Source organism: Cervus elaphus, chromosome 9 (genome assembly GCF_910594005.1).
Source record: "Cervus elaphus chromosome 9, mCerEla1.1, whole genome shotgun sequence".
Taxonomy (NCBI): Eukaryota; Metazoa; Chordata; class Mammalia; order Artiodactyla; family Cervidae; genus Cervus; species Cervus elaphus.
This window is the reverse complement of record NC_057823.1, coordinates 23146095-23169069: the sequence shown is the minus strand read 5'-3', so window position 1 is coordinate 23169069 and position 22975 is coordinate 23146095. Positions and strand designations below refer to the sequence as shown.

Genomic DNA, 22975 nt, shown 5'->3' with positions numbered 1-22975 from the left:
ATATGACATTCTCAAAAAGATTTTTACAAAAACAGGGACTTTCCCTGGTGGTCCAGTGGCTAAGACTCTGCGCTCCCAATGCAGGGGGCCTGGGTTTAATCCCTGGTCAGGGAACTAGATCCCACATTCTGGTACAGCCAAATAAATAAAAATAAATAAAAAGATTCAAAAAACCATAGCAATGAAAAGCAGATCCACAGTTTCCAGGGGTGAGGGCTGGGGTGAGTGTCTGGCTACAAAGCAGTATCTGGAGGAGGTTCTTCAGGTAGCAGAACCACGTTCTGTCAACTGTACATTTGTTAAAACTTAGAACCCTACACCAAAGAAAGTGTCTACCAAGCCACATAAATTGAAAAAATGAAACACGAAATAAATCTTATAACCAAAAAGTACCCCCCAAACACAGATGTACCATAGAAATCGCTGTAGTGATTACCTGGCCAGAGGGGGTGGTGGGAGGCTGTTCATGTAGGAAAGAGCATGTGGGGGCCCTCATGGGGCTGATGACACCCTGAATCTTGGCCGGGGTGGGGATCACATGGGTGTTGGTTTCACAGGAAATGATTAGGTTAATATATTTTGATGTTTTCTGTGTTTTCCATGTGCGTTTGCATTTAAAGAATTATTATTATTTATATTAATATTATTTGGCAGCCCTGTGGTATCTTAGTTCCCTAACCTGGGACCAAAACCCACCGTCCTCCGCTTTGGCAATGTGGAGTCTTGACCACCGAACCACCAGGGAAGTCCATATTTGTGTAGATGCACAGAGCTCACCTGTTTTTCCTACATCAACTAATAGGTGAAAGGTGTCCCACCGGGAACGGAGGAAGCAACCTTTTCCTGTTTGGGGAACTGAGAAGATTTGCTGTAAGGCTAGAGAAATTCACAGAATCTGGGCCCTGGAGCAAAAGGAACCAAGGCACTGCTTGTTTTTTCTCAGGAGGTCAGCGGGAGCCAAGGAAGGTATTAGACCAGTGCCTATTGCCCTGGCCCCATGTCACGTGCTGAAGGCCTGGTATCCTTCGGGAAATAGTCAGCGGGGTGGCCCCAGGGGCTCCCCGCCTCGCCCTACCATCCGCCCTCCATCCCGTGACTCAGCCTGGCTTCCCAGTTTTGCCAAGCTGGTCACCTCTGTTCTCTCTGCCCAGCTCTGCACGGCACAGACTTATTTCTGTTTTTCTTCACCTGCCTGGGAGCGGGAAGTTACCCAGATCTCGGGGCCCCAGGGAGCATCCCCTCCCCACGGCCATCCGGTCACGGGGCGGGGACGGGGGTAGGCAGGGCAGCACCGGCCGGGCCCCAGTGACCCAAGGGGGCCCCTATCGAACTTCCCATCTGCCAGTCGTTATGAATCAACAGCAAGAAAACCACACCGGTCGTGGCTAGGGCGTGGTGGAGGGAGACGGTTGCTGCTGTGTCCCAAGTGCAGCACGCACCCTTTCTGGGTCTCACCAGCACCTCTGGGAGGGGCCCGGAGACTGGGCAGGATTCTGTGTTTCTCTGGGGAGAGGGGTGTTTGGGAACTTTCTAGAATTTTCTAGAACTTCTCCAAGAGTGTTCTGCTTCCAAACACAGCAAAGTACCGGATTGGAGGCAGTCAGTGGGGGCCCAGCCACAATTCACCCTCTGGTCCCCCTCTACTTCTGGAGACCTGAGGGCTGAGGGGTCTGGGCATGGTGACCTCTTGGCTTTTTTGGGAGCAGCTTCCACTCCCAAGATTCTCACTATGGCCAGGCTCCCTGTCCGGCTTCTCGTCCTGGTCCCAAAGGTTGTCTTGTCAGGGTGACCTTCTTTGCCTCCCCCTGCCCCATGTTTCAAGTCAAAAATGAGCTCCCTCACATCTCCCATCCCCCTCCCTGGGCTTTATTTTCCTCTCACACAAACTTTATCACCATCTGATAGGCTCGGATATACATATATTTAAGGTATTTATCTGTCAAGGGTATCACGCAGGGAGGTAGGGGGGAGTTTGACATGTCAGACTCTTCTTTGCATAGACTGCCTGCCCCACAGGAGGCGCCACATACATATTTGGAGGAAGAATGAATGGCCCTGGCTCTAAAGCTGCCGGCTCTGCATTGAAAGCCTGGGGCCCCAAGGGTGGGAGAGCCTCCCCCAGGAGTCATGCCTGGTCGTACCTCCGTGTCCCCATCTGTGCAGGGGGCTGGCAAGGAACTTGGGGGTGCTGTCTGCGTGAAACCCACTTCCCTCAATACACAAAAGCGCTTAAAGCAGTATGTGCCCCTGGGCCTTGGATGTTCTTTTAAAAAAATATCAGGATGGGGCACTTCCCTTGGCAGTCCAGTGGTTAAGACTCCAGGCTTCCAATGCAGGGGCACAGATTTGATCCTTGGTGGGGGAACTAAAATTCCACATGTTCCTCAGGATGGCCAAAAAGTTATAAAAAAAAAAAATAATAAAGATGGTGATAGGTATTCTGAGGATTGCCTCTAATTGGCCCAGAGGAAGGGAAGAGGGGCGTGGGCCAGGGCGGGCGTCAGAGGCCCAGGGAGGACAGACAACCGGGTCCACCCCTTCTCCAGAATGAGGAAGGAGGCCCAGCGTGCACCCAGGCGGCTGGCCTTTCCTCCCCGGCCCGCCCTCCCCCGAGGCGCCCACCTCATCTCTGAGCTCTTCTGCCGTCAACCTGTCTGGCCCGGCCAGGCAGGTCTGGGGATGGGCGGGGAGCCCTGAGCCAGCATCTTTTCTCCTCCTCCACCCCGGAGCTGGCAGGCAGGCCTAGAGAAGCTGGGCCGCCCAGTAACCCAGGCCAGGAAGCCAGGGGGTCCCTGGTGGGGGTGACCCCCACGACGAGGGAGGCCCTTCCCGCCGGCTGCCAGGAGCCCTCCCCAGAGCAGCCGGGCTGGGGTTCCTCCTGAGGCAGGGGCAGGGGCAGGGGCGATGCCGCCTCGTGCCCACTGAGGCCCCGCCATGGCCCGCTCGCTCACCTGGCGCTGCTGTCCCTGGTGTCTGACCGAGGACGAGAAGTCGGCAGCCCGGATCGACCAGGAGATCAACAAGATCCTCCTGGAGCAGAAGAAGCGCGACCGAGGGGAGCTGAAACTGCTGCTTCTGGGTGAGTCGGAGGCCATCCAGGGCGGGGCAGCCTGGGAGCCCACTTTCAGGATGAGTCGACTGAGGCTCGGTTTCTCCTCCCAGGGAGTGAGCTGTGAGCCCGTTTCCCTGGCCCAGCCACCTCCCAGGCATCTGCAGGGGTGGAGGTTGCTCAGTTGGGTGGCCCGATTCCAGCCTGGCTGGCCCAGCCAGCCCTACAGGCTCCCAAGTCATGAGAAGGGAATGAGCTGCCTAACGCCGGGACCTCCAGCCTAGCCCTGAGACCGTGGAGAGTCCAGGACCCTTCCGTCCCTCTGAGGGCTTGACCTGGGTTTGTTCTGGTGGTTTATCAGGACAAGTCCTGCGGGCAAAGCGTGACCAAGCACCTTTGATGGATTGATTAGTTGATGGATCAGTTCATTCATTCAAGATGTACTGCATAATTCCTGGAGGTGGGGTGCAATAGCAGGGGAGATGGAATGTTGTGTGTCCCTGACTTTAGGGACCTCAGCTTCTGGTGACGGAGCCAGACCATAAGCCCGTAAACTAACAAGGAGATAAAATAATTTCCGGCAGCAAGAAGAGGAGGTCAACAAAACCCTGTGAGGGAGTTGGGGTGATTCAGGTGTGATGGATTGCAAGGCTCCGAAGTTGTGACCTGTGAGACCTCACGTCTTATGGTCCACATGTGTCCACTCCCCCAGCCACTTTGCCCTGTGTGTGGCCCCGCAGGCCTAAGCCCAGGGACCCCAACCTTGAAGGGTCTCCTGGGAATGCCTGAGTCCTGGACGAGGGCTGGGGAAGGCCCTGGGTTCCCCAAATCCCACCTGCCTGCCCTGGGACAAAAGGCAGGGCTTGGTCATCTGGATAGCTGCCCTGTCTCTTCTCCTGCTCAGTGGGAAGGGGCAGCCCTCAGGGGTGGAAAGAGAGGAGAAAGTGGGGCACAGGACTTCAGTGAAGCCGTCTGAGCCTGGAAGGGGTTTTTATTTTTGTTTTGTTTTTTTGGCCTCGCCCCACATGGCATGTGGGCTCTTAGTTCCCTGGCCAGGGATTGAACCTATGGTCCCTGCTGTAGAATCTCAGAGTCTTCCTTTGGAAGTCACAGGAAAGTTTTAATTAAGACTTGAATAGCTATCTCTATTCACTTTCTGTAATAACTAGGCTTTTATATATGATATTGTATTTACTATTTTTTAATAAATAGGGCCACGTAGGCTATTCTTTTGTGAGCTTTGGTTACTGGTATCTTCCAAAGAATTTGGCTCTTTGAAGTTTTCAAGTATACAGACATACGATTGTTTCTAACATTCCCCTGTCATCCTTTCATGTCTGTTGGATTTGTAGTGATGTCTCTTTTTTCATTCTTTGTCTTCTCTCCCTTTTGGGGAAGCTAGGAGCTCAGTTGGGCTAGGGGTTTGTTAGTGTTAGCGATCCTTCCTTGCACATCTCAGGTTTCTCTAACCGTACCTCAGGACCTCTGCACTTGCCGTTCTCCCCGCAAAGGGCTGTCAGCATCCCCGCAAGCCTTTGCCTGGCCGGTGTGTCTCAGCTCAAGTGTCACCTCCTCAGAGACGTCTTCCCTGATTTCTCTGGCTTCAAAGTCAGACCCGTCCTTCTTCCTCTGCACAATTTTTCTTCATAGCACTCACTTCACGACACTCTTTCCTGTGTTTTCCTGTTTCCTTGTTCACTGTCTGTCTCTCCAGTTACACAGTAAGCAACAGAGAGGTAGAGACCATGTCCATCTTATTCACTCTTGTGTCCCCAGCATTATTTCAGGAGGACAGTGACCTGATCATGAGGGTATGCCTGATGCATGCTTTATAAATGAGTGAATGAATGAATGAATCCAGTTTCTGGGGTGATTTTCCCCAGAGTTATACTGTATCTTCCTAGAGCTGTCGGAGTCCTTTTCTCCACTGACTATGGGACAGCCAGCCCCAAATCAGGAAGCCACTTCTGCTTGTTGTGGGGGGGAGGGGAGAAGGGATGTTGTCCACGTGTCCAAGCACTGATGTGGCCCTGTGGACAGCCTGCTGGACTGTGGTTTCAACCACCCCCATCCAAGCCCCAAGGGCTGCCTCCACACCTGCCCTCCTTCTTAAAAACAGGAATTGAATTCAAAAGTTTTTTGTTTTCTTCTGGGAGGTGGTTGATCCTTTTGAGGAAGAAGCCCAAGGGACAAGGGGTCTGTCCCTGGTAGGAAGTAGTCACCACATTGAGAAGGGGAAGAGTCTGAATAAAACAATTAAAGGAGCCATCTCTGGGACTTCCCCGGTGGTCCAGTGGTCAAGACTCCAAGCTTCCATGGCAGGGGGTGCAGGTTTGACCCCTTTTTGTGGAACTAAGATCTTGCCTGCTGTGCAGTGCGCCCCCCTCCAATAATAATAATAAAGAAGCCAGCTTTGTCTGTACTATGTGAGGTGGGAACCATTCCTATCCCCAGATGGGGAAACCAAGGCCCAGAGAGGTGAAGCGACTCGCCCAAAGTCATAGAGCCAGGACTGGAGCCTAGAAATCCGGTTTCAAAGTCCATGATCTTGACTGCCCTGTGAATGTGCCTCCACAGAACCCCAGTGACAGATGGGGAAACTGAGGCCCAGGGAGGTGGCAGGATTGGGTCTGGGGACTGTAGCGGGTTTGGAGGCAGAGCTGGGCATGGAAGCTGGGCTGTGTGGTCTCCAGCTGCACGGGCCTGACTCCCCGTGCCCCAGGAGCCCCGTCTCCCGGGAGTGGAAAGCGGGGTGGGGGCTGCGGTTCCCCATGGAAGGAGCCACCCAGTGTCTCGTGATGCCTGGGACTTGGCGCAGCTCCTGGTCTCTGCATTTCCACTTCCTCCCCCGTGCCCAGGAGGAAGCGGCCACTTCCCGTCTGGGCTGCGAGGCTTTGCCAGGTGGAGACAGCTCTCCTACATCTTTCAGTGTCATTTGGGGAGCTTCCTGAATCACACCACGAGAGGCTCCTGAATCCTCAGTGGTTCCAGGAGGCATGGCTGCAAAGGTGAAGTGTTTCACTTCAAGTTGGGACTCACACGTGAGTCATGAAACCCAAGTTGTGGGTGGCAACTGGGATTTTTTTTTTTCTTTAATGAAACAGTGCATCCCAACAAAATTAACAGTTGCTTGGTGAGATCTATGTTTGTGCTCCCAGAGGAGCAGCCCAGAGGAAGGTCAAAGAATGCAGTCCCCTGCCGTAGGTCTCACTGCCATTTTGGCAGCACCCAGAGGAGCCGATGAGCTTCCGAGTGTGTGGAGAAAAGTCCTATTAACTGATACTTTGATGATGCCTGACTCAGCCTACCGGCCACTTCCTATTTTGCTGGTGAAGGATCCACAAGGGCTTGTTTTCACTCCTCTGCTTCTCCATTAGCTGTGTGACCTTGGGAAAGTCACTGCACCTCTCTGAGCCCCCACATCTCCACTGTGAATGGGAACACAGCGGGAATGTTTGTGAGGATCCACCAAGGTCAGTCAGAGAGGACCTGGGCTCAGGGCCTGGCAGATGCTAAGACTTAAATCATTGTCACTGGGAAGACACGGATGATGACAATGATTCAAACAGCACCTGGGGAACTTCCCAGAATGATCATGAAAGAGCCCAAGAACTCCAGACTCAAAACTGGGTTTTAGTCCCAATCTGGCCACTCACCAACTGCAGGATCCAACCAATCTGGGACTCAGTTTTTCCACCTGAAAAGTGGAACCAAGGGCCAGTCTTCTTGTGGGCTTGGGGGAGCTGGTGCATGGACCCCCCACCACACTGGGAGGGTGAGGTCAGGGGGGCAGAACTCACAGCCACCTCTACCATCTCCAAATCACAGAAGCATCAGAGACCAGCCTATCTCAGACTTCCCAGGTAGTACAGTGATTAGGACTCCTTGCTTCCATTGCAGGGGGTGCAGGGTCAATCCCTGGTTGGAGAACTAAGGTCCCACATGCCATGTGATGTGGCCAAATAAATAAATAAACAGAGCTGTTAAAAAACAGAGACCAGCCCATCTCCCCAGGTTTCCCAGTGGGAGGTGAGGTTGTGGGTTTATCTCACCAACTGTGATAGTCAGATGTCCCACTGCAGGAATATTTAGTGAGTTTGATGTATCTCTGTCCTGAAGCCCAAGGAATTTCAGAATCTGAGACAGGTGGCTCCATACTGAAGGGGTGGTGTCTGTTTGTTGTTAATTTGTTTATAGTAAACATTTTATTTATTTAATTGTTGGCCATGCGGGATCTTAGTTCTTCATCCAGGGATCGAACCCATGCCCCCTGCATTGAAAGCACGGAATCTTGACCACTGGACCACCAGGGAAGTCCTGGAAACTTTTTATTTTGGAATCACTTTCAATGGACAAAAACATGGCAAAAACTGCACAGAAAATTCCCGACTTCTGAACCACTTCCTCTATGATGACTTCTTACATAGGTGCTGTGGGCTGTCATAGCTGAGATATTAACATGGGAACTGTACCCTCATGTTTCTATGAACTCAACTCCAAAGTTTAGATTTCACTGGTTTTTCCACAAAGGCCCTTTTTCTGTTTCAGCCTCCAACGTAGTATCTCACCTGGCTTTTGAGGGGTTTCCCCCCACTTTAACTTTACATTTTGAAATACTTTCAGAGTTCTAGAAAAGTTGTACTGGATCCTTCTGAAAATGTTAATATTTTATCTCATGCCCTTTATTCCCTCACCATACACACATGTGTGTATATTTGTAGTTTACATAATGTATGTCTGTAGCTTACTTGCTATATATTTATTTTTAAAAATGCAATTGTATTTAAAAATATTTATTCATTTGGCTGCTCTGGGTCTTAGTTGCAGCATATAGAATCTTTAGTTGCAGCAGCAGATCATTTAGTTTTGGCATGTGGGATCTAGTTCCCTGACCAGGGATTGAACCCAGGACCCCTGCATTGTGAGTGCAGAGTCTTAGCCACTGGACCACCAGAGAAGTCCCACTTTGCTATACATTTATATATTTAGTATGGATATATTCATTGTTTTTTGATCCATTTGTGAGTACAGTTGCAGCCCCGATCTTTTTTTAAATTTTATTTATTTTTAATTGGAGGATAATTACTTTTCACCTTTTTATCCCCCAAATACTTCCATGGATTTGGGTCTCACTAAAAAGCAAAGACCCCCAAGATGATGATGAGTGGCCGATGCATGTGATACAGTCTTGTCTCCATCACGTCCGTCCCACCAGTGTTTCCAGTTTCCCCATGAATGTCCTTTAGGGTAACAGAAAAGTGACTCTTTTTCTTGGATCTCAAGTGTAGTGGTGTCACCAGCTCACCCCTCACTGCCCTCAAATGTGCTGGGGGTGGGGAGGGACTGGAGCCCCCCCACGGATGATACAAGAGAGCACTCCCTCTTCCGCCACTTCCCACACTCCCTGCCTCCTCCCCACTATGTTCCCACTGCTCCCGGTTCCTCTTTCTGGCTCCAGCCAGGCTACCCCTTCCCTTTCTGTGGCTGGTCTCAGTTCCTCCTCCACGAGTGCCCCCCGCCCTTGGAGGGACCCCATGCCAGGGAGGTGTTGGAGGAGGCTTCCTGGCCATGTACCTCTCACCTGGATGTCAAGCCCATTTCACAGATGAGAAAACAGAGGCTCCAAGAGGGAGATATCGGGGCTCAGACAGCAGCGAGCCAGGCCTTCCTCTTTGAGCTCCTGGTCCTGGGCTCTGGAAGATTCTAGTGTTAATATCACAGACCCACATCTGGCTTTTGGGCTGTGCAACCCTGCAGTCAGAAGGGCCCCGAGGGTCCATCCTGCACTTGGCCCTGGAAATTCTGTAGATGAGCCTGCAAGGACCCTCATCCCACCCTGTTCCACTGTGAGGTTGTGTGGGTTCTGTCTCCCAAGTATCTCATGTGAATGTCCCCTTCTCTCTCGCTCCACGTGGCCACCTGGGTCAGCCTGAACCATCTGGCTGGTGGGAAGTCCTCCCTGAAGTAACCAGAGGGCACCTGTGAGCACCTGAGTCAGGCCCCGCACCTCCTCTGCCCACAGCCTTCCAGGCTTCCACCTCCCTGAGGGTAAAAGCCCAAGTTCTCCTGTAGCCCACAAGCCTCTGCATGACCCGCCCCATCCCCTCCCTGCCCTCCCCTCCTCCCGCCCCCTCGCTCACTCTGCTCCGGCCACAGGGGTCTCCCAGCTGTTTGTCAAACACACCAGGTACAGTCCTGCCCCAGGGCCTTTGCACATACTGTGTCCGCTGCCTGATGCTCCCTTTCCCCACATCTTGACACGGGAGCCACCTTCTCAGCCTTCAGATCTCAACCCCAATGTCACCTCCACTGAGAAGTGTTCCATGCACTTAGCTGTAGTAGTCACTTAATCACTCTATTTGTCCTATTGTATTTCCTTCGTAAAACTTTCCCTACCTGAAATAATTATAGCAAATAATGATAACAGTAATTATAATTATGGTAAAGACTACTACTGCTAATAGTAGTGAACACGAATGTAACTCTTCCTATATTAAAGCGCATTCTAAGCCAGGGGTCCACAGACTTTTTCTGTAAAGGGCCAAATAGAAAATCGTTTCAGGCTTCCCAGGTGGCTCAGTGGTAAAGAATCTCCCTGCCACATGGGAGACTTGGGTTCAATCCCTGGGTCGAGAGGATCCTCTAGAGAAGGAAATGGCAACCGACTCTAGTATTCTTGCCGGGAGAATCCCATGGACAGAGGAGCCTGGTGGGCCACAGTCCATTGGGTCTCTAAAGAGACAAGACTTAGCAACTAAACAGTGCGGAACAGTAAATCTTCTCAGCTTTGCAAGCTGGAGAGTCTCTGACTACTCAACTGTGCTGCTGTCCCAAGAAACCAGCCCTAGATAATTTATATACAACCAGGTGTGGCCATGTGCCAATTAAAACTTTATTTGCTGTGCTGTGCTTAGCCGTGTCCAACTTTTCGAGATCCCAAGGACTGGAACCCACCAGGCTCCTCTGTCCATGGGGCTTCTCCAGGCAAGAATACTGGAGGGCGTTGCCATGCCCTACTCCCGGGGAATCTTCCTGACCCAGGGGTCAAACCCAGGTCTCCTGCATTGCAGGAGGATTCTTTACCTTAATCTGAGCCATCAGAAAAGCTCATGAATACTGGAGTGGGCAGCCTATCCTTTCTCCAGGGGATCTTCCCTACCCAGAAGTCAAACTGGGGTCTCCTGCATTTCAGGTGGATTCTTTACCAGCTGAGCTACCAGGAAAGCCCAGAACTTCATTTACTGACCCTGAAACCTGAATTTCATGTAATTTTCAGGTGTCATCAAACAGTGTCTAGATTCCTCTCAGCCATTTAAAAATGCAAAAACTAACCATTTAAAAGCTGTAAAAATTGTAATGGTGAAAATAATTAGAAATGTAAAAACCATGCAGACTGTAAAAATTTGCTGGCCGTGCAAAAACAGGTGACTGTCAGGCATTCCCTGGAGGTCCACTGGTTAGGACGCACTTTCACTGCCGAGGGCCTGGTTGGATCCTTGGTTGGGGAGAACTGAGATCCCACAGGTTGTGCTGCTCAGCCAAAAACAAAAACAAAATACAAACCAAACAAAAAACAGGGACTTCCCCGGGTAACTAGTGGGTAAGGCATCAAGCTCCCAATGCAGGGGGCCTGGGTTTGACTCCTGGTTGGGGAACTAGATCCCCCATGCTGCCAAGAAGACCCAGCGCAGCCAAATAAATAATAACAATAAAACAGAAAATCAAATCAAACAAACAAAAATGGAACAAAAACAGGCGCCAACAAGCTTTGCCTGAGGACCAGTGGTTTGCCGACCCTCCAGGACTACGTTTCCATGAACCAGTTTAACCCTCACATCCACCCAGCAAACCACGTTTTACAGGTGGAGACCCAAAGGCTCAGAGCCGTGAAGGCGCTCGCCCAGGGTCACGGAGCCGGGATTTGAGCCCCATTGCCTGGGAGTGGTGGGTGCTAGGTCTCAGGAGCCCCTTGAGGGCTGAGCTGACCATGGTGGCCATCTCCCCAGGTCCCGGTGAGAGTGGAAAGAGCACGTTTATCAAGCAGATGCGTATCATCCACGGGGCGGGCTACTCGGAGGAGGACCGCAAGAACTTCCGGCCCCTAGTCTACCAGAACATCTTCGTATCCATGAGGACCATGATCGAGGCTATGGAACGGCTACAGATCCCCTTCAGCTGGCCCGAGAGCGAGGTGAGCCCCGTGGGGAGGGGGCTCTCTTAGGGCTTCCAGGTGGGACTGCATCCCCTCAGGTTGCCTAAGTTCTTAAGAGCTGCCCCCTCCAAGGTTTCTTGAGATCCTGGTGTACATGTCAGGCAGCTTAGCACCAATTGGTGGCTCAGTCGGTAAAGAATTCGCCTGCAATGCAGGAGACCCAGGTTCGATCCCTTGGTCACGAAGATTCCCCCCACCCCCCGAGAAGGGCATGGCAACCCACTCCAGTATTCTTGCCTGGGAAATCTCACAGACGGAGGAGCCTGGTGAGCTACAAGTCCATGGGGTCACAAAGAGCTGGACAGGGATGAGAAACTAAACAGTTTCACCTTCAGCACCAGCATATACCCGCCCCCAAGGGTTCCCCTGTGGACCCCCAGGGTGCAGTCATCTCTCCCTTGCACCTTATGATGCCTGGTAGGAGTCCTGAGTGGGCATGTGTTTTGTTCTAGAAGTATTATTATGGTGGATTGGTTCCTGAGCCCTGTCCCACCCTGCTGAGGGGACAGTGCTATGCAGACCATGTGTCACATCACCCTTCTTTTTATATTTCTTTGTTTTATTTTATTTTTGGCTGCACCAGATTGCATGTGGGATCTTAGTTCCCTGACCAGGGATCAAACTTGCACCTCCTGCATTGGAAGCAGGGAGTCTTAACCACTGGAACACCAGGGAAGTCTCCACCCTTCTTTTTAAATATTTTATTGTATGAAGAACATTAGACATGAAATCTACTCTCTTAGCAAATTTTAAGTGCACAATACAGTATCAGTAACTGCAGATACAATGTCATAAAGAAAGAATTCTAGAAGGTGTTCCCCTTGCCTTAGGGAAACTTTATTCACATCAACCCCCAACCTCTCCCCTCAGCCCATTCTATTCTCTGTGTCCTTGTACTTGCTGCTTCCAGATTCTTTGTGATTCTAAGTAGAATCATGCAGGATCTGTCCTGTGACTGGCTTATCTCACTTAACGTGGTGTCCTCAAGGTTTATCTACATTGTCCGCTGTTGCAGAATTTGCTTCTTTTTAAAGGCTGCATAGTAGTCCCTATATCTACATCCTTATTCATTCATCCATTGATGGACATTTAGGTTCTTTCCACATCTTGGCTACTGTAAATAACGCTGCAATGAGCCTGAAAGTGCAGTTATCTTTTCAAGATCCTGATTTCATACCCAGGAGTGGAATTGCTGGATCATATGATAGCTCTATTTTTTTTATATATATATTGTAGTGGTTTTTGTCATACATTGACATGAATCAGCCATGGACCTACATGTATTCCCCATCCAGATCCCCCCTCCCACCTCCCTCTCCACCCGATTCCTCTGTGTCTTCCCAGTGCACCAGGCCCGAGCACTTGTCTCATGCATCCAGCCTGGGCTAGATGATATATATCACCCTAGATAATATACATGTTTCGATGCTGTTCTCTCGAAACTTCCCACCCTCGCCTTCTCCCACAGAGTCCAAAATTCCGTTCTGTACATCTGTGTCTCTTTTTCTATTTTGCATATAGGGTTATCATTACCATCTTTCTAAATTCCATATATATTCGTTAGTATGCTGTATTGTATCTTTCTGGCTTACTTCACTCTGTATAATGGGCTCCAGTTTCATCCATCTCATTAGAGCTGATTCAAATGAATTCTTTTTAATGGCTGAGTAATATTCCATGGTGTATATGTACCACAGCTTCCTTATCCATTCGTCTGTTGATGGATAGCTCTATTTTTAAAAAACAAATTATTTGCTTATTTACTTTTTTGGCTGCTGCACGCAGCTTGTGAGATCTTAGTTCCCTGACCAGAAATTGAATCTGGACCCTCAGCAGTAAAAGTGTGGAATCCTAACCACTGGGCTGCCAGGGAATTCCTGGTGGCTCTATTTTTAATTTGGGGGGGACCTCCAAACTGTTTTCCACAGTGGCTGTACCAGTTTACATTCCCCACAGCAGTGTATAAGGGTCCTGACCCCTAAGACCTCAGGGTTGGTTCCCTAAGACTCTTAGGGAGTCTTCTCTCCTTAGCTCGTAGACGGCTGTCCTCTCTCTGTATCCTCACATGGCCATCCTTCTGTTGTGTTCGTGTCCCAATCTCTTCTTATAAGGGTACTAGTCACTCTGGACTAGGGCCACCTTCATGACCTCATGGTAGCTTAATTACCTCTATAAAAAGATAATTTAAACATAAACAAGAGCGCCTGCTTCCGGTGCAAAGAAAAGCAGACGGATGGAGCAGAGGCTGCTGCCCCGCTCACGGTCACCCGAACTGGTGCTCCTTCGCGAGCGCCCCTGCTGCCCCTGCGGTCTGCAGACACGAGCCAAGGGGGCAGAGACGTCAGGAGGGCAGCCCCGCCCCCCGCCCACCCTGTCCGGCTGCTCTGACCCGCCCCGTCCGTCCCTTCCCAGCACCACGCCAGCGTGATCATGAGCCAGGACCCCTACAAGGTGACCAAATTCGAGAAGCGCCACGCCGTGGCCATGCAGCGGCTGTGGGAGGACGCCGGCATCCGCGCCTGCTATGAGCGCCGGCGAGAGTTCCACCTGCTTGACTCGGCTGTGTAGTGAGTCTGGGGTCCACGGGCCGGGTTAGGGGCTGGGGTCTGGGGCGGGAGGCTGTGCTTGGACACAGTCGGAGGAGACCCATTCCCAGGTACCGGAGCAGGCAGAGGGGCCCCAAGGCCGGCTGGCTTCCACTGCGGGGGTGCTGTGGGTGGTCTTGACTCCCAGGTAAGGGTGTTTCTGGGGTGACGTTGCTCCACAGGTGACCCAGTTCCTGGGGTGCACTGTTACCGGGGTGACACAGCGCCTGGGGTGATGCTGTTTCTGGAGTGACATAGCTCTTGGGGTGATGTTTCTGGGGTGACACCGTTTCTGGCGTGAGACCATTTCTGGGGTGATGCTGTCCTGGGCTCGACGCTGGGCGTCTAGTTCTCAAGGATATCACTGCTCTTGTGGCAGTGACATATACCTGGGGTGACACCCTCCGCAGAGAGACACACTGCCCTGAGGCTGACGCTGCTTCTCCCTGAGGCTCCCGTGGCCTCAGGCTAGGCTCCTCAGCCACCTGGGACCCACAGAAATGCTGGCCCCTCTCTGGGGGCTCTCCTCCCCCAGCAGGGTCCTCATGGGGCCCTGAGTCAGGGGAAATCTGAGAAGCAAAGGGAGGTTGCAAGGCCAGCACTCAGGGCTTCCGGCTCCACAGCTACCTGTCGAATCTGGACCGTATCACGGAAGAGGGCTACATCCCTACTGCGCAGGACGTGCTCCGAAGCCGCATGCCCACCACCGGGATCAACGAGTACTGCTTCTCCGTGCAGAAAACCAACCTGCGGTGAGCACAGAGCTTGGAGGCTCTTGTAGGAGGGGCAAAGGAGCTGCAGCGCTGAGGGCTGAGTTGTCTGTCCCAGCCCACAAAGGGCCTGTCAGGCTGCGGGAGGCAAAGCTGGGCATAGACATCTCCATCCCCACCATGGAGTCAGGACTGGGACCTGGAAGGGCCCACACTTAGCCTCCAGAGTTCTGGGAGAGGAAGTCTTCCTGGAGGAGGAGGCATTGGTCTTAGGGCGTTGAAGAATGATTAGGAGTTCACTAGAGCTATGGGGTGATGGGAAGGTGGAAACAGAGACTGTGCGGTCAGGGCTAGATCAGAGGGATTAATTTGGGGCTGGGGAAGCTCAGAGGCTGATCCCTCTAGTGATCAATGAGGGGTTCAGGTTGGGTGTCATGAGACCCAGGAGGAGGCAGGAGCCATGGTTCAGGCAGACAGGGTTGGGAAGGGTCTGGGTAAGTGGCCATGAGGATGGAAATGAGGGAATGGTGCAAGAAATGTTTCTGATGTAGAATGGGTGAGCATGGGAAATAGAGCAAGCAGTCAAAAAAGACTCGCTGTGAGTTTCCCATCAAGATGATGGTGTAGATGGTAAAAACCACTGTGGTGGTGATAGAGTGGGAGGTGTTAGAAAAGCCAATGGAGTTATTTGGGGCAGGTTGGGTCTGAGGAGTCTGGACCATCTGGGAGATGGCTGGGCACAAACAGGCCTGAGCTGGAAGACAGAGAGGTGTGGGGGTCCAGTGCAGCCAAGAATGGTCCATGCAGAGCCACAGCCAGTGTCAAAGACCAAGAAAAGGTCAGAGACACAAGCAACTTCTGGGAGTGGCCTTTAGAGAATCTTCAGTGACCTTAGCAAGATGGTGGCAGAGAGCTGTGAAGGTGTGCCTGAGAACCTCCAGTGCTCAACCCACTCATGTGTGATCTCTTGTTTCCTTGAATGGCCCTCCCTCCTGGCTCCATGCTTTTGAAACAAGAAGGTTCATAATTTACTGTTTGCATTTGAGCCTCCTCCACTAGATGGAGAGCCCCTTGAAGTTACAGCTTGAGACTGATTCTACTGCTTCTCTGATTGGTATCTTATGTGATATTGAGTGAGGGTGTGTGCTTAGCTGCTTCAGTCGTGTCCAACTCTTGGCGACTCCCTGAGCTGTAGCCCGCCAGGCTCCTCTGTCCATGGGATTTTTCTGACAAGAATACAGGAGTCTGCTGCCATGCCCTCCTCTAGGCGATCTCTCCAATCCAGGGATTCAATCCACGTCTCCTTCGTCTCCTGCGTTGCAGGTGTATTCTTGACTATTGAGCCATCGGGGAAGCCATTGCTTGGGTGGATGAATGGATAGATGGATAGGTAGGTGGATAGATGGATCAATGGGTGGCTGTATGAATGGATAGATGGATAGATAAATGGATGAATGGATGAATGGTTGGGTGAATATGTGGACAGATGGGTGACTAGATGCGTGAGTGGAAAGATGGATAAACGAGGGAGTGGGTGGATGGACGAACAGGTGGATGGGTGAGTTGGTGAAAGTTTAGGAGTAAAAGTAGTGGTTGGGGAAGTTCAGAGGAAAGACTGGGTGGAGGAGGGGAATTTTCAGAAGGGGAAACTTGAGTCCATTCTCAAGGCAAAGGTGAGGGCTCAGAGGAAAGGGAGACTGAGCTGGGAGGCTGGAGAGTAAGCAAACCTCACAGCTGTCTCAGCCTCTGGAGCCCCATTCTAAGCCGCTGCCTCCCCCATCTGACTCTGGACACAGGGTCTGAGGGAATCTGGGGATCACCAGAAAGGCCGGTTTTGAGACTCAGGAGCCTCAGGCACCAGCCTGGATTTTCCTCCTGTACATCGGGGCAAGTCTCTTCTTGCTCTGAGGCTTCTGGCATTTCCTGCCTGCTGCCTGAGTAATGGTCGCATCCCCAGGGAAATGACGCAGGGTTTGTTATCAGCAACCCATATTTCTTAGAAGAGACAACAGGAAGGAGGGAGGGCTCAGGTTTTTGTTGTGGTGTGTCTGGGGGTGGAGGCAAACGCTTGTCCTGGGACGCAAACAGAGGGGGTGGCTCTTGCCCATCTGTGTGGCTGCTGGACACTCCCGTGGTCACCCGGATCACAGCCAATGGGAAACTGAGTTTTGCAGCTTCCCCTGGGTCATCAGTCAAAACAGGGCAGGCTGAGGATGTGCCCAACCGGCTGTCCCCTACTGTGGGGTAGAAGGCAGCCCAGTGCAACAGAAGTACAGGATGTCCCCTCTCTTTTCTGTACTTCAGTTTCCTCATCTATAAAATGGGTATCATAGTGATGCCTGCCCCATGGAGTGAAAGGCAGTCACTCACAGGTGGCTAGCATCTATTCTTGCTGCTATTAATGTTGATTGTGGCATGTCCTGGCCAGGACTGGGGTCTGGGGTGCCATGTCTCAGGGTCCCTGATTGGGTCTGAGCTCTGACAGGAGGTGGTTTCCCCGCAGGATCGTGGACGTCGGGGGCCAGAAGTCAGAACGCAAGAAGTGGATCCATTGCTTCGAGAATGTGATTGCCCTCATCTACCTGGCCTCGCTGAGTGAATATGACCAGTGTTTGGAGGAGAACAACCAAGAGGTGAGGTGCCACTGGGGGTGTGGGGGTGCCGTCTCCCCTACTCCTTACTCACTCCTTGGCCCAGGGACCCTCAACTGAGCAGGAAACCCTACCGCCACTCTTGAGGGAGTCTTTGTGTGTCTGGCGTGGCTTTGAGCTTCACCGTCCATTCTTTTGTGGCCAGACCATTGAACCCCAATGCACAGATCCACACGTATTTGTGAGACAAGGACCCTGGGGACACACACACACACACACACGCACACACAGTTGGATACTCAAGCTTCAAGGCACACCACCCTATTCCCACACCCTGAGGCACAGTGTGTCCTGTCCTGGGAGAATGGGTCATGCTGCGGGAATGGGGCTATGTCGTTTTTATTCAGGATTTTCATGAATTCTTCTCCTAATTCAGCTTCCCTGATGGCTCAGTGGTAAAGAATCCACCTGCAATGCAAGAGATGCAGGAGATGCAGGTTGAATTCCTGGTTTGGGAAGATTCCCTGGAGGAGGAAATGGCAACCCACTCCAGTATCCTTGCCTGGGAGATCCCATGTACAGAAGAGCCTGGCAGGCTACAGTCCATGGGGTCACAAGGAGTCAGACACGACCAAAGCGACTGAGCACCTTGAAGATTGGGCACACTATTATCTCTGACATGCTCACTTTTCAGGGTTAAAGTCTCACATAGGCAGTTTCAGGATCCAAGGGTCAGGTGTTATAATTTGTACTTTCGGGCTGAGTCAGATAGAATCAAACTGAGTGAGATAGAATCAATTTGAGGTCATTTTGACACAGATCTTGCTTGAATCGAGCCACACACCACGTCCCACTTTGCTTGGGCTGCTGTGATGAAGTCCCACAAACTGGGAGGTAGGGCTGGTTGGGGGGAGTGGGTGGTAGAGCTGAAACAACAGAAATTTATTGTCTCATGGTCCTGGAGGCCAGAAACCCAAGGTCAAGGTGTCAGTGGGGCTGTCTCCTTCTGACCCTGTGAAAGAGAGTCTGTTTGCGGCTCTCCCAGCTTCTGGCCTGCTGACAATCTTTGGGGCCCCTTGATTGGAGAAGACACCACCCCATTTCTGCCTCCATCTTCACATGGCCATCTCCCTGTGTCCTAGTTTAAAAAAATAATTTTAAAACTTTTTTGGCCATGCTTCGTGGCATGTGAGATCTTAGTTCCCCAACCAAGAATGGAGCCCTTGCCCCCTGCATTGTAAACGTAGAGTCTTAACCACTGGGCCACCAGGGAAGTCCTTTGATTTCCCCTTCTTATAAGGACATTGGAGTCAGAGCCCACTCTACTCCAGTGTGACCGATTCTTAACTAATTACATCTTCAAAGACCCCATTTCCAAATCAGGTCTCATTCGGAAGTTCCAGGTGGACATGAATTTGGGGGTGGGGTACACCAGCCCAGCCAGTACTGGCACAAAACCATCTTGGGCATACACAGGCAGCCGGCCCCACTGCCCTGAGTCTCAGCCCGGCGGGAACTGGGGAGCCTCAAGCTGCTGGATGGTGGGCTGCCAGCCCCATCTCCACCTGTGGGGAGGGCTCCTGTTCAGGCCGAGCATCCACCTGGATCCATGACCAGCTTGTGCCTCCCAACCCAGAACCGAATGAAGGAGAGTCTGGCCCTGTTTGGGACCATCCTGGAACTGCCCTGGTTCAAAAGCACTTCCGTCATCCTCTTCCTCAACAAAACCGACATCCTGGAGGAGAAGATCCCCACCTCCCACCTGGCTACCTACTTCCCCAGTTTCCGGGGTGAGTGGTTCTAGAACTTTCTATACGCTTCACTTCCCAAAAGCAGCTCCCAAGAGAGACGCTGGTTCAGGCCACACCTCAGCCTGGAGTGCAGTCGGACAGACCTGCATTCCAGACCCATCTCTGATCTCTGCCGGAGATCTCTGAGTCTCAGCTTCCCCCTCTGTCGAATGGGGAGAAGGTAACAGAAGCCTTAATACTGGGTGCTGGAAACAGCAGAAATTTCCCCCTCATAGTTTAGGAGGCCAGAAGTCTGAAGTGAAGATGCCAGCAGTGTTGGTTCCTTCTAGAGGCTCTGGGGGAGAGCCTGTCCCAGGCCCCCCTCCTCATTTCTGGTGGTCACCTGTAACCCTTAGCAGTCCTTGGCTTGTAGCTGCGAGTCTCCAGTCTCTACCTCTGTTACCACGCGACTCTCCCTGTCTCTGGTTGTCTCTTCTCTTCTTCCTTTCTTTGTTTTTGGCTATGCTGGGTCTTTGTTGCTGCGTGTGGGCTTTCTCTAGCTGCGGGGATCGGGGGCTATTCTTCATTGTGGTGCACAGGCTTCTTATTGTGGTGGCTTCTCTTGTTGTGGAGCACAGGCTATAGGTGCATGGGCTTCAGTAGTTGTGGCTTATGGGACCTAGAGCTCAGGCTGAGATGGCCTGGGAATCTTCCCAGACCAGGGATCGAACCCATGTCCCCCTGCATTGGCAGGTGGATTCTTATCCACTGTGCCACCAAGGAAGTCCCCATTTCTTCTTTTCTTACAAGGACACCAGTCATTGGGTTTAGGACCTGACCTAACCTAGTGTGATCTCATTTCAGCTTAGCCAATTACACGCGCAAAACTCGCTATTTGTAAATAAGGTCATATTCTGAGATTCTGAGTGGACATGGATTTGGTGTATTCACCAAATTATGAGTTTTGTGTATTCATCCTAATACACAATCAACCACAGTAAGTGAAACCCTTAGCATGAGCCTAGTGTGTAAGTTTTGAGGATGTCACCACAGGTGTGTGGAGAAGGCAATGGCACCCCACCCCAGTACTCTTGCCTGGAAAATCCCATGGATGGAGGAGCCTGGTAGGCTGCAGTCCATGGGGTCGCTAAGAGTCAGGCACGACTGAGCGACTTCACTTTCACTTTTCACTTTCATGCACTGGAGAAGGAAATGGCACCCCACTCCAGTGTTCTTGCTGGAGAATCCCAGGGACAGAGGAGCCTGGTGGGCTGCCCGTCTATGGGGTCGCACAGAGTCGGGGCATGACTGAAGCGACTTAGCAGCATCAGCAGCAGTAGTAGCAGCCACAGGTGTGACCACTGGTCTGTCAGAGCCTGTGTGGCCAGTCTCACCCAATCTTACCCACAAGACTTGAGGTCTGGGTGACAGTCAGCTTGTTCCAGGAAGGTGACCTGGACACTCTTCTCCATCTTCCCAGAGCATCCCCTGGGCAATTCTGGAAGTGGGACCATGACTTGAAGAGTTTGGAAACAGGGATAAAGTAGATCATTTTGAGGATGGTTTGTTTTCCTTCATGTCGCAGGGAACCCCCATAACTCATCCTTTTCTCCCAGCCACAGAGGCTGAAGCACCCTTTGCTAACTTCTGACTCACAGTCTTCTCTCCTCTCTACTAAATAATATTCATGACAATAATAATAAGCCAATAACAGCTAATACATCTAACACTAATGGAAGCACCTTCATGTACTGACTTGTTAAAAATGCTCATTAAAAAATCGCCGTCCAGTAGCACTCTTGTTTCTCACCACTATAGAGATGGGGAAACTGAAGCACAGAGAGACAGTCATTTGCCAAAAGTCACACAGCTAGTGACTGGCTGAGGCAGGATTCCCACCCAAGTTTCCTGGATCCAAAGCTGGCAGGTTGTAACCATTATGGGAACCTGCCTTTCTGACAGAATGATGATAGTACAGACTCCTGAAAGCTTCTCTGATTGAACACGGAGCCCTCGACATGATTGTGTTGAGTCTTCACAACACCTCAGGGAGGCGTAGGACTGTTATGATCCCTGTTTTAAACAAATGAGGAAACAGACTCTCCGAGCTTAGGTGGATTAACAGATAAGGTAACTCAACTTGTAAGTAGTGGAGGTGGGTCTTGGGGGGTTCCAGAAGCCCTTGACTCACTATATATATATATATCACATATGTGTGTGACCATGTGTGTATGTATATATGTATACACACACGCACACACATACGTATATGAATGAGAGATGGCGGGGTGGAAATCCCATGTGTGCCCCATCAGGGCAGTCATCCCTCCCCTTCTCTTTCATCTCCCCAGGATGTCTTTCTCTGGACCTCCAGGCTCCAAGCCCAGCTAAGAGAGAGGGTCTTTAACACGGTTCTGTGCAGTCTCAGAGACCAGCCTCATTGGTCCATTCCAGACCATGTGACCCACATGAGCCTACCCGAGGCTCCTACTGGCTGGGCCTCAGTCATGTGACTAGCTAGAAACACAAAAGATGGTGGTGGCTGGCAGGCACCCTGCCGGATGATTCCTGCAGCCCCGATGTTGTCCAGAGTCTACCTTGGTCCCAGGAGGGAGGGGCTCTCACCTGCCACAGAGCCGCGTGCTCTGACTGCCCACCCCTGTCCCCAGGCCCCAAGCAGGACGCGGAGGCAGCCAAGAAGTTCATTCTGGACATGTACACCCGCATGTACGCCGGCTGCGTGGACGGTGCCGACGGGGGAAGGAAGGGCCCGCGCTCCCGCCGCCTCTTCAGCCACTACACGTGCGCCACGGACACACAGAACATCCGCAAGGTTTTCAAGGACGTACGGGACTCGGTCCTGGCCCGCTACCTGGACGAGATCAACCTGCTCTGACCCAGGCCTGCCGCTCCGAACTCGGACCCGCTCCGAACTCGGAACCTGCGGGCAGGGGGCGCGGGGCGGGCCGGCGCTCAGTTAGCCCAGATGCCCCATGTCGCTGCAGCCCCAGACCCAGGTGGAGGAAGGACCACGAGTGAGCCGGCGTGGAAGGCCGGTCGCTACCCCCTTCCTTCTCCGCCCCTCGTCAGGACAGCCTCTGGATCCCCCTTCCCTCGATTCACTTTACCTCCTCGGAGAGAAAACACAGTGGCCGTTTAGGAGGCCAAGGTGCAGGAAAGGGTGGAAAGAGCAAGGGATCCAGGACTTGAGTGGGTGGGGCTCTCTCAGGACCCCCCTGTAGGTATGTCCTCTCTTAGGCAGAGACCCTTTGGGGCTTCTGTGCCGGCCCCGGGATGGGGGGAGTGGTCCTTCATGCCGGGGACGCGGGATCTGGCGCCCCCTAGCGGACAGGAGCCGCCATCCCAGCCTGAGGTCTGGGCAGCTCAGGGACTTCCGTTTTCTTGGGAGAAAGAGACGCCCTTTCAGAGCCTCTTGGCTCAAAGTGTGTCTTGCCCCGGTTTGCAGATGAAGGAAACCGAGGTCCACAGGTATACCCCTTCCTTCCTAGGCTGGAGGCCGGGAGCACTGCATCTTACAACCTTCTGTATTTATTCCCTCACCTTCTGCATGGCCCCTTGCAGGGTGGACATTAAAGAAATGACATTCTGGAGACCTTTGGTTTCTTAGGGGCGTCCTGTGTAACACCCCACCTCCCCAGCCCTGGCCCCCGCTGTCCTGTCGCAAGTCTCCTGTCCCGGACAGGGTAGCTACATGGCAAAGGAAGGGAAAAGTTCTACTTGTCCATCCGCTGTGCAGGGCACGGAACACACGGATGTGCGGGACTGTGTGCACTTCAAGCCAGGAAGTGAAGTCCAGCCTCTCTCTGTGGCCGTGGGGTCCTGTTGGCTGGCCCTCTGTTGCTCCTTACCCAAAATTCCAGCAGCAGCCACCAGCCATCTCTGATGGAGACGATGATGACTCTACTCACCATATCCTGGTCTCAGGGCAGCCCCATGTGGCACAAATCCCATCGCCCCCATTTTACAGATGAGGAGACTGAGGCACATGAGAAACTGAATAATTTGACTAAGACTACACACCTGAAGATGGCTGAGCCAAGACTTTATTATTCATTCAACAGTTTTTTTTATTTCTTT

General features: G+C 52.0%; 1 protein-coding gene and 1 non-coding gene across 2 annotated transcripts; one reads left to right on the top strand and one right to left on the bottom strand.

The window, feature by feature from the left end:
• The first annotated feature begins 2550 nt into the window (after window positions 1–2550).
• On the top strand, window positions 2551–22488 carry GNA15 (G protein subunit alpha 15). The gene is made up of 7 exons (XM_043912027.1): window positions 2551–3079; window positions 11056–11240; window positions 13674–13828; window positions 14470–14598; window positions 17060–17189; window positions 18784–18937; window positions 21547–22488. The coding sequence occupies exons 1-7, from the start codon at window positions 2935–2937 to the stop codon at window positions 21771–21773; spliced, it is 1125 nt and encodes a 374-aa protein (XP_043767962.1). The 5' UTR covers window positions 2551–2934; the 3' UTR covers window positions 21774–22488.
• TRNAV-CAC lies at window positions 7934–8006 on the bottom strand. The gene has a single exon. It is a non-coding gene; the product is annotated as a tRNA-Val (tRNA).
• Window positions 22489–22975: the final 487 nt, after the last annotated feature.

Bases quoted from the DNA above. Each gene is read 5' to 3' on its own strand.
- GNA15 (XM_043912027.1), top strand. From the start codon at position 2,935: ATGGCCCGCTCGCTCACCTGGCGCTGCTGTCCCTGGTGTCTGACCGAG. The intron at 11,241-13,673 runs GTGAGCCCCGTG...GTCCCTTCCCAG, and splicing joins TCAGCTGGCCCGAGAGCGAG to CACCACGCCAGCGTGATCAT. The intron at 13,829-14,469 runs GTGAGTCTGGGG...CCGGCTCCACAG, and splicing joins CTGCTTGACTCGGCTGTGTA to CTACCTGTCGAATCTGGACC.